The 19,270-nt window shown below is 35.9% G+C and overlaps 1 protein-coding gene across 1 annotated transcript in view; it reads right to left on the bottom strand.

Moving 5' to 3' along the window:
- Positions 1-18,548, bottom strand: part of LOC139962043 (cAMP-dependent protein kinase type II regulatory subunit-like) — a 114,923-nt gene extending 96,375 nt beyond the window's left edge. Inside the window, exon 1 of the mRNA XM_071961882.1 lies at positions 18,356-18,548. Coding sequence (XP_071817983.1) covers positions 18,356-18,407 — 52 coding nt within the window. The 5' untranslated portion in view covers positions 18,408-18,548. The remainder of the gene's footprint in view (positions 1-18,355) is intronic.
- Between the last annotated feature and the right edge of the window lie 722 nt (positions 18,549-19,270).

Below are 19,270 nucleotides of genomic sequence, written 5' to 3'. Positions count from 1 at the left end.
TTACAAATGAGAGCAAGAATGGTATGGAATTCCACACCAGCCATTACAGGAATTGCTTATCGCTATTTTATCACGACTACTCCTCAAGTTTGGCAAGTTAAAGAATGAATCTGTATTTATTCCAAAGAAACAAACTTATTTGAAAATGATTTTTCCAAAAGAAATATCGGCTTAAAAAGCAGAATATATCTTCAAAGTACATTACCGTCATATCATCCAATGTACACTACACTTCTCCATACATTGATAGTAAGAAGTTTTGTCAGGATTGTTACGTCACGATTATCAGTTTTGTAGTCTGTCCACCTATCCAACATATATAATATGCAATCATGCGCAAAATTACTGCAATATCCCTTTCTCCATAATATGTATAAAAAGGTACATACATGCAGATCAGATTTCGTTCCGTAAGAAGTTTGTGTGGAGATGCAAAATTTCGTACTTGCAGTTAATATCCTAATAGCACTGCATACGAACGGATGATTGCGGTGGCTGAAGTTGATTGCTTCACAAAATTGCTAGAAAGTTTTTGCATCTTTTGTTAAATATAAAAACCCAAATCCTCGTAGCGTTTTATATATTGAATATGAATTTATCACATTGATTGATATTTTGTGTATGCATCTGGCAATATCACTTATCCACATAAAGTCATATTCTACAACAAGAAAAGGTCTCAAAAAATGACGACATTGAAAGCTAGGCAAACATTTAGACAATATCGCCAGATTTTAAAACTTCCACAACTTCGACAATCAACTTCTGCCACCATGAATCCCCTTTCATCTCATCCGATTTTTTTTATATTATTATAATTTTATTATTATTATTTGTTAATTTCTTATTATTATATTTTGAGGGGGCGGGAGAAATGAACTTCTTATATATTGTGGGCCCCATGCATGTTTTCCCGCCCCCTAATTAACCCTGTCTCCGTAGCTGTCCCCCCCCCCCAACCCTCTCGTAAGGTATGTAGTATATATTGACTATATACTGCCTTTTCTTCTTCTTTTTTGAGAAAGAGAATTTCTTTGAGAAAGCGCCCCTCCCGCTCAGAATGACGTACACATCTAATGAAGAACTAATGATCATGGCACGGTCATAATAACCTGCTTATATAATTTCCAATTTTCAAGATGTGCACACGACAACTTCTCTCGTGATTAGTATTCGCATTGTACCCGAGAACACGATTTTCATGCCAGATTTATACGCAAAATGCATTCTAGATAACGGCAGTAATAATTGATAACATTTCTGCGTGGTTTCATCACCATAAAAGAATATAGTTATGGGTACTGGTGGGGGGGGGGGGGTTACCTACATCTTTAATGAGGGTAGTCCTGCTCAGTGCAGAAGCACTGCTTTCCTGTAGAGGAGCCCTCATTGTTCATGATAAAAAATACAATTGTTTCATTTAATCAATTCTGAACTCGAATTGCTAAATAAATGATAAATTTTATATTGAAAGTTGAAAAACAAAAGCTCATCTGCCGGTGTAAGCCTTAGTAAAGTTAATCGTGACTTTCACACGGTGTAGCGTGTATGCACTGAAGGCCTTTTTTGGGTTGCAAATAACGAGCAAAATAGATGGCACATAATGTATCCCAAATCCCTCCGCATGCAAATGGTATATCCCGCAGTTTCCCGCCCCTACACCTACATGCACCTACACCCCTCCCCACCCCTCCCCTCCCAACCCCCACCCCCGCACACAAATAAACAAAACTATAATCACAATTTCGAACTAATCTTCCAAGGCTTACACTATATGGCCAGAAAACCCACGAAAAACCAAACAACGTGATGAATTCTCACTCCCAGGTCCCTGCATGGTGCTAACAGTGAGACTGTCAACACGCTATCATGATGACTGTGTGACGTCTAGTGACGTATCCTGAGCCCCTTTCGAAAGGACATAGATACTACACATAAACTAAATTACAATAGTAAAATAGTTGAAAGGCGATCTACATTGTGCACAATACTTTTTATCTGCGGGGGGGGGGGGGGGGAGGTGGACTCCTTAATTCAAATGTGGCTTCGCCAACTTGCGTTGCCCGCATTGTGTCCCCCTTAAACTGTTGCTCTCATTTAGCTGTGCCCCTCACCCCCCCCCCACCCCTCCTCCGCTTCCTCTCCCCCATACTTTCAAATTCTGGCGACGTCACCGACTTCATATGATCTTAGCCAAAAAGGCGAAAAGGAAGTTACTATACACCAATAATAATGTAACGGAGGAAGAAGGATATAAGACATTCTGAAAAGAGCAATTATAATGAGCAAGGCACACGAAAATTAGGAGACGCTCTTTGGAAAAGCATTTTCTCCCCGAAACTGTGACGCGGCGCTCTTCCAGAAGAGACAGTCTGCCTGCCGTGGGATATGATGTCATTTAAGGCAAATGGCCTAACATGATCAGTCATTAACGCGCGTGGAATGATCCAATAAATTGCGGCGGAAGATCAGTTTCATTTTCGCCAAACTATCAAGAAGTACAGAGTGTGAATGGGGATTGACGTAATGGGGGAGGAGGGGTGGAGGAGAGGACGAGAAAGGAAGTGATGAGATATTTGAAATGCAAGCAGTACGTTTATCCGTTGTTTTCTTTCAAATAACTTTTTCAACTATTGGAGTAAAGCACTTGCTAGCCATAAAGCTATTAAGCATATAGGCCGCAATTGTCATACTTCAATGTTATGATTCCTTTTCCCGTTCATGCTTAATCTTGTTTATAGTGTAGAATTTTTGGTGCTCATCTCAGTTTATAATTGATACGTTGAAATAAATTAAGTGTTGTAATGTGCATTTTTAGTTTTTTGAGGGGGGGGGGGCGGGGGGCAAACGAACCTTTTTACCATAATTTAGGGACATATTACGATCAACGCCTCCATGCAGGAATAGTCAATGTACAGTGTCTGAGGGTACAAACTTTATATCTTCACAAGTGTCTTTTAACAAACGTTCTGTTATATTGACTGTAGTGAGCGTCCGCGCTACAATATTGGTATTTCTTGCCAAGTGAATGATATCTACATGACTGGACGTTGAAACTTAAAGTTTCATCTAGTCTCTGTACAAGCGCCCTCACTTTGTAGGTACATATACTCCATGGTGAGTTGTCCGCCCAAGAATAACACCACGAGCAACCGATAAGTTCTCCCTAACACTGCACGCGCTCCACGCGCAGTACAATACTGCGTATAGTTTGCAGGCAATGCAGTTCTTGTTTTAAGCGGGTTTTCTCGGGTTTTTTTTTACCTACTCTGACAACGTACGTATACTTAAATTGTTCGATATTAGAAATCTACACAGCAAAATATTGACTCATTGCTAAATAGATAATACTTTATCAAATGAACGGAATGAGCGAAACGAACGAACGCATTATTTATAAATGGTTTATTTCGCGAATTCTTTGTAGGGAGTTTAAGAATGATAATTACTATTGCGCTTCTGTTGTTCTCTGGCGCCCTCTAAATTACTGAAAGTTTTGAAATTGGACGACACAAATAAATAAATAAATGAAACTGTAAATATTATAACTTTCAATAAAACAAATGTTTGCAAAGTTGTGCATACGCGTAGCACATTTTAAGTATGATCACAACTGAATCCAAAACAAATATTGGTATTCATACACAGTCGAATATTTAAATAGTTTCTTTCTTTCTTCTTTTTTTCGATTTTCTATTGATTTTATACTATAGTATATGCTAAGTTCAAGTGAGTTTAATAATGTTTCAAATGCATGTATAATTAAATGAATTATAATGAAAAGATTAAAAAAAAAAACTTCTCAGTTATTCGAGCAGTGATAACGATGGTGGTAGTAAGTGTGTCGGTATAGTGAGGGCTGGCGAGAGCAATGATAGTGGTGGTGATATTTAGGGTGGTGTGTATAGTGGAAGAAATTAAAGTAAGGGTTATGGTAATAATTGTGGTAGAGGTAACATTGAGAAAAGGCTGTAGTACCTTGTGACCCCTCCCCTTCCCCATCCACACCTCCACCCAATCCGTCCCTTTCGTCAGGGCTGGTGTTACTTTCATTAGTTAATTGCCTCAACTGGTAATTACTATATAACTACAAGGTTAACGTTTCTCGGTTGACATATATTATCAACAAACCATAGAAAACCGTTTGTTGCTAAATCGACAAACCAAACAATTCAATATATCGCTACAACTTAACAACTTATATTGAAACACCCCTTCATCATAGCCTAACTTTGCAAAACTTCTCGGCCGGAAACTATACACATCAGAATTTCACTCCCAGAAAGAAAAAGAAATCACTTTGCGTGTGCGCTCCGACAGAGAGAAATTTCCAGAGGCTGCGGCCGATTAGAAAACAGCCAAGACACTTTATCTCAAGTGCAAAGATTGCATGGATAAGAGAAATGTAAGAAAGTGAGATGTGACCTTAAACCATTATAATCTTTGAATACTGTCCTTTGAGACTGAAATGGGTCTATTAACTTGCCAGCTGTGTATTCCTTTAAAACAGAAAGCCATACAAATTAAAACTGCACCAATTCCCTTGGTAGTCAAAGATATATATGTGTATATACATATATTTATATATATATCAGTATATGGGATAGGTCGTGCCTTAATATATATCTGTTTTTATATACCACCGAAAGATAGAAAAGAAGCTTGGTTGGATGATTACAGTGAGGCGTGTGTGGGTGATATATTAGAACCCAGCAGAATCAATACCCTAAGAAAGAGATATTGTGGAGATTAAAGTCTGAAAACGACTAACCGTATATATCTAATCAACTCATGCACGCCTGTATTACTTCGCGCTCGACTGGACTATCAGGAGAAACGATTTCATGGGCATTAACTCTCTGCGTACGACTTCTAATGCATGTTATATCCAAAGAAAGGTAAAGTAGGAGAATTGCGAGAAGGGGGAAGGGGCGGTAAGGAGATTGAAGGTGATATGACGTGTGCTGTTTAGTGCTCGAAGGGCGTGACGTCATATTGGACTATTTAGTATGTGACCAAATTTATAATTGCTAACCCTTCAGCGCTTTCATATACTTTAGGTAACTTTGGGTAAATGTTATAGGAAAAACAGACGCATACCGTATGTATAAAGTAATTAAAAGCAAAGAGACAAACGCACAAATACAGACACACACGCACACAAACACACTTTCTGAATCGCTAGAGCGTGTCTCTGAACATTCTAAACTGAAAAAATTTTCTTGTATAAGAATCTTTTATGTAAATTGACGTCCTTCGATTCCTTTCCATCTATAAATGTCGTAATCGAGGGTCAAAAATAATTAACCTTTTCTATTAACTAGAATATTGTTATTTGAACCAAAATGACATTTGTGGTGAAATGTTTCATTTTAATTTTTAAGGCTATGTAAATTGGCAACTATGACTTTACCGATTGGACTAAGATTTATTTCCGTCTATTAAATTAGGAGAAAAAAATACTTCGATAGTTTTTCCATACTAATTAAATAGTCTGAGTGTCCATGCGAGTACGTAACATACCTTTTTTCTTGGACAACATTTAATGAGGAACCTTTGAGTGAGAGCAAGGCATGGAGGGAGGGGGGGTGGGTATATAGGTAAAATATAACTAGTTCAAAAAGTTATCCAATACGGAATATTTCGACCAATAAAGAAGAAGCCTAAGACGAATATAAATAACTTTGCAAAGGAATGTAGGCCTACTAGGCAAACCTCCGAACTGAAACTACATTTTTATCATCCCAGGTCAATGGTTGTCCTATTTCTCTGTAGAAAAACGCTGCAAGCGATTTTTATATTGTCAAGACGTCTCGTTCGCTGGATAAATTGAAACAACCTGGTTGATTTGACTGGTTTTAGTTTCCTTGTTGATCTCACAAGTTACACGGAAGGAAAACAGCTTCATACGTAGGTATATGGACTTCATATACCTATACAAACTATAAACTGGCATGTCCGTAGCGGACCGTTATGGGGAAAGGGGGAGGGGGTGGTGGAGGAGGAGGAGGAGTTCGAAATTGTTCCTCCTGTATGGATTATAGGTGGAAAATTTGGCGATTCATGTCTCTATCTTGGATAATGTAAGCTTCACCGATAGGTACTAGATGTAGGCCTTATCGCTAATTTATTGAGATTAAGCCATACAGCTCCACTGTACACCTAACCCCTCATCCAACCAAACTGAACTTGTATCACTTGCTCATTTTTCGACACTTTTCGTTTCAATTTTTATTAGTTGTGCTTATTTATGTTATATTGGTTTAAAATATGTAAGCTTTCATATCTGTAAATTCTCTGAAAGGCACCTTTGAGACAACATTGAGAGGAAGCTGTCGCCATCACTCACCGTTCGAGACATAAAAAGTATAATGTTAATGTATGATTTATGAAATTCTAATTAACTCTTTAATCAAAATCTGTTCTATCACAAATTTATTTCAGCTACACATACTAGGCACCCAGCAGATGCAAACCAACACAACTTGACCTTAATGAGTATCTAATGCATATTTATTATGTAATTCGACTCTTATGTTCATCCTATAGATTAGTGTGTCATTGGGGCGACCGAGGATCCAGGCTTTATGGTCTGGGTGCTAAAACTGTTTAATTCTGCTGTTTGTGATAAACGCGAGCCAATGATATATAAATATATTATTACAAGCAACAGACAGGAAAAACAAAAGTGTAACAATATCCCAATTTTCAATAAATAATCGTCTGAAAGTGAGTTTCTTTATGGAACATCTTACAACAGTTATCTTTGCTTATTACAGCCGATATCTGGTAACTTAAATATAATAATACATCGATTATTTCTAAGTAAAAATGTTATTGGTCAATCTATGATATCCTTAGATTTATTCACAAAACAAAGAGAGGAGAAGAGACTGAGATTACTACTGACACTGATTCTAGAATTCCACAAAATGCTAATTTATTCAAAATGGATCCCCATTTATGGTATATATCATTGGATTAGAATTGGCAGTGTTACTTATGTTGTTCAAACTCAATGTAAAATATTATGCACGTTCACTCGGTATTTACAGAATCAGAAGGAAAAAAAAAACAGTTTCTAGCTTTCATTTCATGTAAGGATATTTCGTAAACAGTGTTTTGCTTGGCTGAAACAGAACCTTTGGAGACGATTTTGCAGTCCTCAATGGAATCATCTAAGCAGGGTGGCTGGGGTACAAAGAGGGGAATAATGAAATTAGATGAGTATTAGTTTTGTGATTTGGGGATTTGTGTTTGCTGTTTCTATACACAGGAGGTATCACATAATGTTACATTGAAGTTTATTACAAACAGTATGTTAGATACCGTGATAAATGTTATATTCTCCCGATATTATGGGGTATAGGTCGAATTGCGTATTCGTATAAATTTCATCTGATTTTCCCACCAAATTCGATCTAGCTTATAATTTCTAAAAATGTAGTCCCTTGACGGTTGTAACTCTCAACACTGTGGTAAAACACTTCAAATTCCTTCTCTCTATTGTCATTTATAGAACAATGATTATATTCAATATATGCTAAAAAATGACACAAACAAAGCAAGACTTTGTGTGAATCGCGATCAGGTATTTGATCGCGATTCACACAAAGTCTTGCTTTGTTTGTGTCATTTTTTAGCATATATTGAATATAATCATTGTTCTATAAATGACAATAGAGAGAAACCATACCAACTTCGTATAGGTTGGCTTTATGTGATTTCATAGGTAATGTACATATGGAATATTCTCAGCTGGTATATGATCCAATCTCTAAATTGTAAATTGTTTGAAATGGTTCACTATTTCGGCTGTAACTTGTTCCCAACCAACTCAACTCCCCCAAAAACTAAGAGTGTATATGGGTAAAGAGATTAACAAGGTACAATGATACGTATGAGGAGATTAAAGATGTTAGTTTGTAGGAAGGATTACAACACAAAAGGTGCAGATATAGAGACATAACACCTCAGAGTGCAGGGACAGGTATGAAGTGGTTCAAAAACATTTCAGAGAGCAGGTTTATGAAGAGATAGAAGAACTCAGAGTACAGATGAAAACAGATTACAAAACTGATTTTTAGAATGTAGGTATGATGACATGTAAATATTTAGACAAAGAGTGTAGGTGTAAACAAACTGAAAAGTACCGAATGTCGATTTTAAAATGATTTAATAAAAATCAAAATGTATATACGGGTAGAAAGACATTACATAGTGAACTAAAAGCGTTTACTGAATAATGCATATTTAAACAGCATGAATCACATGAAAGCAGTAGCTTTTGAGCAGATATTTTGTATATGTATGTATGTATGTATGTATGTATATATATATATATATGTATATATATATATATATATTTATATCATATATATCATATATATATATATATCATATATATCATATATATATATATACATATATATATATATATATATATATATATATATTACGCTGTTTAAACAGAACTACCATGGCAATGTATTTTGCTAGCTTGACTAATCATGTTACAATGCCATAATGAAACAAAAGTCGATTTGTTTGATAATTTTCCAAATTACTCATAATATGAGGTTAAATACTAATACCAGTGTTACTCACTGGATGCTTCTCTAACATCGTACACTCATGCAGTGGAAGTAGCTATATACAACTTCATTAAGACAATCATCTAAGCAGTAATCAGCGATTAAGGTCTTTAGATGTAAGATATCGTCTTGTATTAAGACAATGAATAGAAACTGATTAGGTGCCCGGAAAGATTCAAGCCGTACAGAATCGAGAAAATGTGTACAAGTCTTAATGGTTATTACCTTCTTTTAACGTATTTATATTGCTAAATTCTTACAGGAAGCTGAAGTTTGGTTCGATTCCTCATTTTTTTTTGGTTGCTATATATATATATATATATATATATATATATATATATATATATAGGAATAACGGAAAAACTATGCTGCATTTAGAGAAAGGCTGGATCTCGAGTGAGATACAATAATAGAATTAGGTAAGTGATTGGAAGTAAAACAGCCAATGTTTGGTTTTTGCAGAGCTTTCGAGCAAAACTAGCTCTTCTTCAGTGCATGATCACCGAAAGTGACAAGGAGTAGCAGGAATTGAAACTATTTTATAAGGACGATGTCGGCATGGTTGTAAAGGCAAAGCGACTTACTGATTTCTGCTGAATTGAGCAGAAGTTTTAGAAATTCGGATTATTTTAATCCGCGTCGGATTATATATATATATATATATATATATATATATATATATGTACTAAAGCCACTAAATTAATTCAATGCAGAGGTGAGTTGCTAATATATATATATATATATATATATATATATATATATATATATATATATATATATATATATATACTAAAGCCACTAAATTAATTCAATGCAGAGGTGAGTTGCGTTCATGGTAGAACGAACCCCCTCGTGCATGTAAAAGGATCATAAGATGTGCAGTTAGTTTCTACTCTTAACACGATTTCATTGTTAATAAAAAAGAAGAAAGCGAGTGAATTATATTCCTGTCTAAGTAACAGCTTTCCAAAGCTTCAACTACCTATCCACTAGCCCAACAGTGGCATTTACATTGACCGTAAATTAGGCAGGCAATTATTACTACAAGTAACAAGAATGTAGCTTAATTCCCTCCGTGTCATGTCAAGTGACTTTAGCCTGTCATATGATACGTGTAGGGGGTGCATGCAACTAAATTATTTCCTCTGTGGATAAGGTTACGAGATCGGTGGATGCCCAAGATAATATTAAACTTTGCTGAAATGACTTTCTATATTGGATTGTTATTCTTACATTAGTAACTGATATCATCTTGTACACGTTTTGTGATTTAATTAAAGTACTCGCTGTAAGTATGTGTATACTATATACCGTACTATATATATATATATTTATATATATATATATATATATATATATATATATATATATATATATATATATATATATATACGAGTTAAAGATGACCCGTTAAAAGAGGTTATCCTTATAATCTACATATTTATTTTACCTGTACGTATATAGTATAATATATAAAGGTAAATTCTTGTCACGTACTTAGAGGTAAATTGAGCTGACTGCATATATTAACGCAGACGGTACGATTGGAAACACGCTTGACAGAGTGGTTACATATAGCGTTGTATATTGAAGGAGTATTATAGACGAAAATTACTATGTAAATTTGAAAGTGAGCACATTATATAGAATCGGTGTCTCTTAAAATTAGTGTATTATACTTCAAGTCTGGGTTTCCTCATACTTATTGTATTATTTATGAACCACACTTCTTTGTTTCAGTGTAAGCTGGTAAAAAAAAACAACAATACACAACAGTTAGTTGATGTACGTTGTATGTTGGCTATGAGTAATAACTAGAACAAAAGATAACAACAATAGCGTCATAGAAGGCTAATTAGACTTGTATACCAGTGACAGACACTGCTTGTTTCAATATAATTGTTGTACACAAGTCCAGGCAGCTGCATATTATATATATAAGTATATGGACTAGGTTATATGTTCGTGGCAAAGGAGCTGAAAATGTCTGGACTATTTCATTGCCTCTCCTCCTTGTTTTGTCCACCTGTTTCTGATATACTTAAAAGTGCGTTCGAAAGCTTATGTCAAAGTTGCGTCTAAAACAGTTGCGAAACGCCAAAGACTACCAAGTGTACGTCAAAAGCCCGCTAAATTTACGCCAAATCCCATAAAATATACAACAGATGCTGCTATATCACGCAGATCGACACGACAAAGGCCACCATATATTTTCCACACAGCCCACTATAAATGTACGCCCTCTGCAGTATACACAACAGATGCATGCTATGAAAAATCGACACGATAGAGCCCACCAAATTTACGCCAAAGTCCCACTGCATTTTACGGGAAACCCCGTTAAATACAAGACAGAGGCTGCTATAGTTTGGCTACGCCAAAGTTCTCTCATTTTACGCCAAACCCCTCAGATTTTACGCCAAAGCCCAATTAATTTACGTTATAGCCCTCTTACAATACACGACATGCAGATCCAGATATATGATCGGAACGGTTAAAAGTCACTAATTCTAGATACATTTACCTTAACAAAGACTTTGATATAAGCAGTTTCTTTATGGTATCTTTCCTGCTTATTCCTGTTAAGATTGACTATACTGCAGGGGCCAAAAAAATATATAACAAAATAGAAGGGGAACATGAGGAGATAGAAGAAGTTGTGATAAGCATATCAGCTTAATGGAGACATTTGATTTTGGATATCGACAAAGGTGACCTTTTTACATATAAGTATGGTATTATTTACTGCTTTTCCCTTTATTCCTATTTATTGTAAATTCAAACTGGAAATCAAAAATTTGCAATTAAGTTTTTTTTTCTTTCTGTAGGGATAAAAATGATGGTAAACAAAATATCAGATAAAAATTATGAATTTATAAGACAGCCATTTTGTTTCGATGTTGGCCTACATAACCATGGTCTGTTTTCTAGAACGACATTATCTAAAAACAAAGAAGATAAAAATCAACATTTAGTAATATCTTCTCGGCGTGATTCACCGATGTTATACCAATTCCTAGTACTAAAGACTACCCATGGTTCAATTGACTTGTGTTATTGTGTTATATCACATACGCTGTAACAGTATAGACTTAAGAAACAAAAACGACTTGGGGCAAGAAATATAATCATAGCAATAATAATAGTAACAATCATATAATATGTATATAAAACATAAGGAAAACCAACATCGTTTTCACCGCATGTTGTCACGAGGTCACAGATGTTCCCATTTGGGATATTATCGTATAATATTGAAAGATCATCTCTGATAAAGTACGCATGACCCTTTTCAAATATTCCCACGTTTGTGAAATTTAAGTTAGAATGACACAGCTTGTACAATTGTGCACGTAGGCAGTTAGATCGCAAATCAAGTCACGGCGATGCTTTAAGAAAGATATTTATGTGCTTTCTCCTCCTTAAACTCTCAAAAATCAACATGAAATAAGGCCAATCTGTGACTAGCAGTATATTTGTACTATACTGTTATTTACTTTGTCTAATTATACATTTATTTGATTATTTATTGACTGATTTTATTCATCTGATTTATATATATTTATTTTTGTTACTCCATAGTAAAGGAAAGCAAATATTTTCTTATTCTTCAATAATGGACAAATTATAAATATACCAACAGTCTACAACTAGCCTATACACTGCAAATGCATTGTGAGCGTCATGTGCATGGGTATACGTTTTATTGACTATCATGCCATGTTTTATATATTGTCTGACTGTTATATTATAAGGGTAGATTTGATAATTCAGTGCAGATCTGACTTTCGGAACAAAACTGCTGCGAATATATATATATATCGAGACTTGTTATGCAGAATGGTGGAGGGAGGGTAGTGGAAGGTAGGGGCGGGGAGGTGGAGAGGGTTGGGGATATGATCAGAACGAAGTTGAAAGGTGCGGAAGTCGTAAAGCTTTATTTATAGATATAGTAAACACTTCGACGAACCAATGCAAGGAGTCCACGGACGGGAGGAGTGGTCAGACGGAGGGGGGGGGGGGCATGGGGGTAGAGTGGGAGGGGTGGGGATAGGGTGGAGAAGGGAGGGGAGGATACAACAAATTCCTACTACGAATCCTCTCTGTCTCTACTGTCCCCCATCAACTCATGTAATTCATTTGGCGTGTATAGTTACTTCTCGTTGTCATTTTCAAAGGCAATGTCGCCACTGTTTCGTACCACTGTGAATATAGGCTTTATTCTTCTTCTTTACATTGAAATAACCGCCGGCGTATGTATATGTTTATGGAAGGTTGACGGCTTTGTATACCACGTGTTTTCAATGATTCGTTATTTTTCCAGCTCCCTGGAAAAAAATCAATATTTCATTGAGGTAGCCCGGTAGTACATGTGTAACATTTTGAACGCTTAGTGTGAAATATCAATATTGAGTCAGTGATGCGATAGAATTTATTATATGGTGTGTCATCATCGCTGAAGTGAATGGACTATATATATGTTTGCTATTCTATCAGTATAGCATAGAAAGGTAATAGATCTTTAACTGGTCTGATCCATGCAACATTAAATTGGTGCGTTCTTAATGGTATATCCTCTGTTATAGTTTTGTGCTACTCTTCATAAAGCATGTATACGTGTGTATGTGAAGTATATACGGAGTATACCTTATATGACGAGGTCAACTTTCTGTGAACTTTTAATCATATTCTTCTTCCAAACAAGTTCGATAAAACAGACTTAATTAAAATTGGCCACGTGGATAATAGACTGCGCCTTTTTAAATGCATTATCTGATAAATGCAATATCAAGCTAATTACGTAATGCATTATCATGCTAAGTTATAGGAAATGCAAAAGAAATAAAAGGCTGAAAGGATATTCATTCTTATGGCGTTAGTAATTATTCCAGAATGTAGCGTCGTGTGCTGTGTATGCAAGTTTCTCTGAGGTCTGTGTATGAGAGAACCGTACGATATAGGCAATGTAGACCGGGTTGCGAGGGGAGGGGAGGGGGAGGGAGGGGAGGGAGAGGAGGGTGAGGATGTTGGGAAACGGCCGAGTTCTACCTTCATTCGAAGTTTCCGTATAATATACGTAAGAAAATCAGTAAATAATGTCCATTTCGGAAGATGGAGAAGACCGCTTTAAAAAGGTGATGATAGATTTTAATTAGTTTTTCGTGTAAACTGAATCTCTGCTTCACGTCAAACATATTCCACCAGCCTCCCCACCCTGCTGACCTCCAGAAAAATCCATACATACGTTCTATAGATTGCTCCGTGATGTAAGTAGGCCTACGTCCAGTTTAATTGAAACCTTATAGTAAAGTAAAGTATATTCACCTTTTGTACGACATGCAGAAACGTGCATGGTATACAGGGAGCAGAAATTATATTTGTATAGCAGAAGACTTACCGGTACTGTTTTGTGTGTTTTTAACCACGTGGATTAACAAGGTTGATTTTAAGCATACATATAACATGGTACAGTATTTGCACAATGAGTGACAAACCATCAATTGTAAATCTGACCTCATCATGTACTATCTATTTGCCCAGCCTTCTGTGATTCTCTGTTGTTGCTTTTCATGGAAATGCTACTAATAATGAAGTTTAATCAAACTGGATGCTCCAAATGAGATATTTCTGTTAATAATGACAGGTGTGCGAGCTGTAATATTCATTCAAGATTTATATACAGACATATTGTAAACATGTTACGTATAGATGTGGTTCGTTTCATAATGAAATGAAAAGCCTGCGGGCTTATGTAGACACTACTACGACTACACATGAACGGTTCATTAAACAACTACACAACATTAATAAATAGATTGGCTAAAGGGGCACTGCAATAACGTATGGGAGATTGCATGCAGAAATTGCCCAGTGAAGCGTCTAGTGTATATACATATATATATATATATATATATACAATATATATATTGATATATATATTGATATATATTTATGTATATATATATGTGTGTGTGTATGTAGTAGTCTTTATATCATAATAGGATTGCTGACTTAGCTTTATGTTGGTAGGATTCTTTCGTTCGAGGACTAATATATACCATATGTATTGACGGCAAGATCTTGAGGCCATTTCATTATTATATGTTGTGATCGTATACCATATCGGTATATCGTTTCCATGTTTACACTAAATTGGCATATTCATGTATAACCGGGTTAAAGAAGAAACAGTTTATTTCTTTTACTTTACTACCAATGCCACAGTGAAAAAAAACCCACACAATTATACAATTTTGACAAGATTGGAAATAAATAGGAAATCTCATTTGAACATGTTAGAACAAATTTCATCCAATTCAGTTTTGTTACAATTCGAGCTTTCCCTTTAACTGCATGCCACTGTCTTGGGCACCCAATTATCCAGTTCTTCACTCGCAAACTATCCATAGGAAATGTTCTTCTTTTGTGAAGGGTGTATAACACGCGGTGGAAACTTTCGTTCTATTGTTCATATGATAATTAGTTTCCTTCGGAAATAGCGTTAACTTATATATAATACCTAACTGTAATAATGAGGTGTGCAGGCTATAGTAAAGCGTCTGTCACTTCGCGTTCATAATCACGTGACAATATTCATTTTCATCTTTCCCTGTTCGGAGTCAATTATAATCAACTTTTCCATTTGTTTATATATAATGTCATCTTAAATTTGCCAAGGTAATTGCTTCCGATGAGATATTCATAACAAAAAAAAAAAGACACCACGTTAATCCATATTGTTCAGAATTTGCATGTTATAATCTATGTATCATGACACCACGAGCCAAGTGCATGTTTTTTATGACAAACACAATACCAACGATCAAACCAAAACGACGTGTGTTATTGGAAACGTTTTACCGCAATAATCTTTGCATTTTTGTGTTCAAGAAGTACATTTTTCTCACAGTTAGCTGCATTTAAGGAATATTCCGGTAGCTGAAGTTGATTTCTTAACAAACTGCTGGATAATTTATTTTTAATTGTTTTTATGTCCCTTTTAGGTGATAACAACGTCTTCATACTACTTTGTATGGCGTTGATACGAATTTGTCAAATTTGTGATTGTTTTTTGTGTAAATGCATCTGGCAACAGTAGGGTGAATGACGTCATCATAGCAATTGAACTGTAAATGACTTTTTTCTTAATCATATATGGAAATCATTTTATACACAGAGGAAAAGGATATTGCCACAAAAACCTTACATTTAGATGAAATTTTAAATAATTTAAAAAAATATAATATATATACATTTAAAAATATATTTAAAAAAATGAACAAACATTCCAAATGTGTACGCCTTTCAAAATCGATAAGAAGATTATGGTTGGGGAAACTAAAGCATTTGAAGACCATATACCATGATGATATTACAGACAATACCTACTGTGGTCCTTTTTCGTGGAGTAACTTAATGTTTAGCCATATAGCCAAACACAGGTTACACTCAATTACACATGTATTGACTTAGGAACAAGATATTTTGCTGACGTTCCCAATTAACACTGTCGAACATTTACAAATTCAATTTAGGGTAAGTGTTATATTGTCTGGCAGTCAGGTATCCCTTTAAGAATCTTAAAGAAAGAAGACGTGTCTAGTGCTTGTTATCCGAGTATAAAAATCTAAACCCACACGTAGGGACTTTGCTAGGTTCGTGTGATGAGGGGGGGGGGGGGGTGAGGTGTGTGAGACACTCCACACCCCCTTAAAGCTACGTCTCTGACCACACGTTGCCAAAAAAAAAAATCTGCGAGCAGCAGTTGTGGTTTTATGGTTAGCCAATTTTTTTCGGACGGAATAGTTTGCTTAAATTAAGTTATTGATTAAATATTATATTTAAAATATTTATTTTATTCAAGGAAGAAGCAAAAGAGAGAAAAGGGAGAAAACAAGAGAAGCTAAAAAAAGACATATGGATACTAATGGATACTTATGGATACTTAAGAAAGTGTGTACTTTAGTTAGGCTCATACAACACTCTCAGTATACTTGGTTCAACGGTTTACACATATAGGCCTACATCTACATATGTAAAGACATGTGCATATATAGGGGAAAGGGGGATTTGAAGGGGAGAGGGAGGGATCGATATACAACATTTCATCTGATTAAAGATACTGCATCCGGTACCATGTGGAAATTATGATTCGAATAAGACGAAAGGAAAGATATTAGTCCAAGATATCGACCTATATATACATATGTAAAGCAACTATATATAAGGGGAGGGGAGATTTAAGAGGGGGAGTCGATATAAAACGATCAGGTGGTTAAAAATATTGCATCCGGTACAATGTGGAAATTATGATTCGAATATGACGATAGGAGAAACTTTTCATGGGTACAGAATACCAAAAGCTGATTCGTTTATCGACAGGATACCCACCCCCTCCTTATTATTGGTTCAATAATGTAGTACCATGTGGTATAGTTGTGTATACCCGGTATCGTAAGCCCTCGGTATGTATACACACGTACTGTCTGAGCCCTATAGCATACGCCCTATAGCAAACGCCTTATAGCAAACGCCCTACAGCAAATGCGCTATAGCACACGCCCTATAGCATATGCCCTACAGCATACGCCCTATAACATACCCCTATAGAAAACGCCCTATAGCATACGCCCCATAGCATACGCCCTATAGCAAACGTCCTGTAGCAAACGCCCTACAGCAAACGCGCTATAGCATACCCCCTATAACATACCCCTATAGAAAACGCCCTATAGCATACGCCCCATAGCATACGCCCTATAGCAAACGTCCTGTAGCAAACGCCCTACAGCAAACGCGCTATAGCATACCCCCTATAGCATACCCCCTATGGCATACGCCCTTTAGCGTACGCCCTATAGCATACGTCTTACAGCAAACGCCCTATAGCATACACCCTATAGCATACGCCCTATAGCATACGGTACATGTGAAAGTTATGGGTAATTCAGACAACTCAGTGTACTATTTTCTTATCGTAACTGAATGGCTCAATATTTGGAATATTTTAGTTCATGCATTTACGCTCTACGTGATACGGTTACGAAAAAAAATATATGACGAGCCTTCTATCTATATTCAGTGGTTTATGCAGGGTATTACCGTTGCAGAACTCCCTGGTTTATATAATCAGACCACACAAATCAACCCGACCATAATGAAGATCCTTCCCAAGATGTAGTAGTACTGTAGTAGTAATAGTAGTATAAAGAAAAATTATATAGTTCTGTTCTCCACCTTGCACGCTCGACATTATCGACTTGTTCAAAGTATTAAAAACATGAAAATTTAAGTATTTTCAATAAGCAACATATGGTTGATTGTCTCCACATACTTTGCATTATTTTCGTAAGTTTCAAATTGGATTTGTTAATCCATGAAAGCAAACCATCCAAACTTGAGTAAAAGACCCAGTGAAGAATTCGAACTTTTGTACAACTATCAAAAACATATAGGCCTACAAACCATCTTTTCTGTATACTATCTTAATTAGAGGGTTTCTTCTATAATGAACTATATCGTCAATGCATATATAATGATACACTGTTCACTATATGCTATGAAGATAAAGGCATAACAACATAATTAAAATATCCATGGCAGAAACAACCAAACAGAACAGCAATATCAAGGGAGATATATCAAAATAGTTTCAATATTTAAACTTAAAGTACCGCGGTATATATATACCATAATTATATATGAATTCGTACACATTGCACGCAAAAGTGTAAACAAAAAAAATTAAAGACTCGACTTACCTAAAAACTGGGATTCTTCCGGAGTAATATCATTACTAAATAGAGTCGTCATCTTTTCAAACACGTCAGATCCAAAACAGACATTTTAGGCCGAAATAATCCGAATATAAAATTCCATTCGCTGTTTTGCTTTGACTGTAACCCTCAACCGATGTTACGTTCACCCAAGTTCTATGTAAGCCTATAGTGTAAGCACAGTCACTATATCGATATATGTATATATATATATATATATTCTACAGTGTACAGACGCAACGCTACCTGGCAAGTTTACATATACGGGGGGAAAATAACTCGAAACCAAAGGTTTGGGTTAATTAAAATGCCTAAATAAACTTATTACTTGAATTGTGTACACCTGAAACCCATGTAGCCGCTGAAATATACACAAGTTTACTATACAGGTAGCCTATATAAAATGATCTTTGATCCCGGTAAGAGGGTCTTACCGATGAACGACGTAGAGGTTTTTGACTTTCTGGTCACAAATATAGTACAAGCGATATAGGCTACAATATACTGTCAGTGTCTGTATAAAGATGTGAATAACCAGTGAAAAAAAAGAACCCTACAACAAAAAGTGTGTGGAGAGAGATTCGATCTCAAACGCTCACGCGAAAATGTTGCTGCGGGAGAAACGCTAACTTCAACTTGGGAAGTTCTCATCCATTTCTCAGTATACCAATGATCTCGAGAGGGCAACAGAGGTTGGCGTGGTTTCTCTCTTCATATTTCCCCTTCTGCTTTTTTTTATATATTTTTTTTAAAGAGGCGGCGTATTGTTTCGGGCAATACTTGGATGAGATGTACAAGGGGGTGGTTATTCAATTACGAGATGATTTGAGGCAGTTTTATTAATCACTGCGGTTGGAGAGCGCTTCGGGTTTTGTGTTGCCCTTTATCTATTTGCGTCTC

Source organism: Apostichopus japonicus, chromosome 20 (genome assembly GCF_037975245.1).
Source record: "Apostichopus japonicus isolate 1M-3 chromosome 20, ASM3797524v1, whole genome shotgun sequence".
NCBI lineage: Eukaryota > Metazoa > Echinodermata > Holothuroidea > Aspidochirotida > Stichopodidae > Apostichopus > Apostichopus japonicus.
The sequence above is the reverse complement of the archived record's forward strand: the minus strand, read 5'-3'. Positions and strand labels throughout refer to the sequence as shown.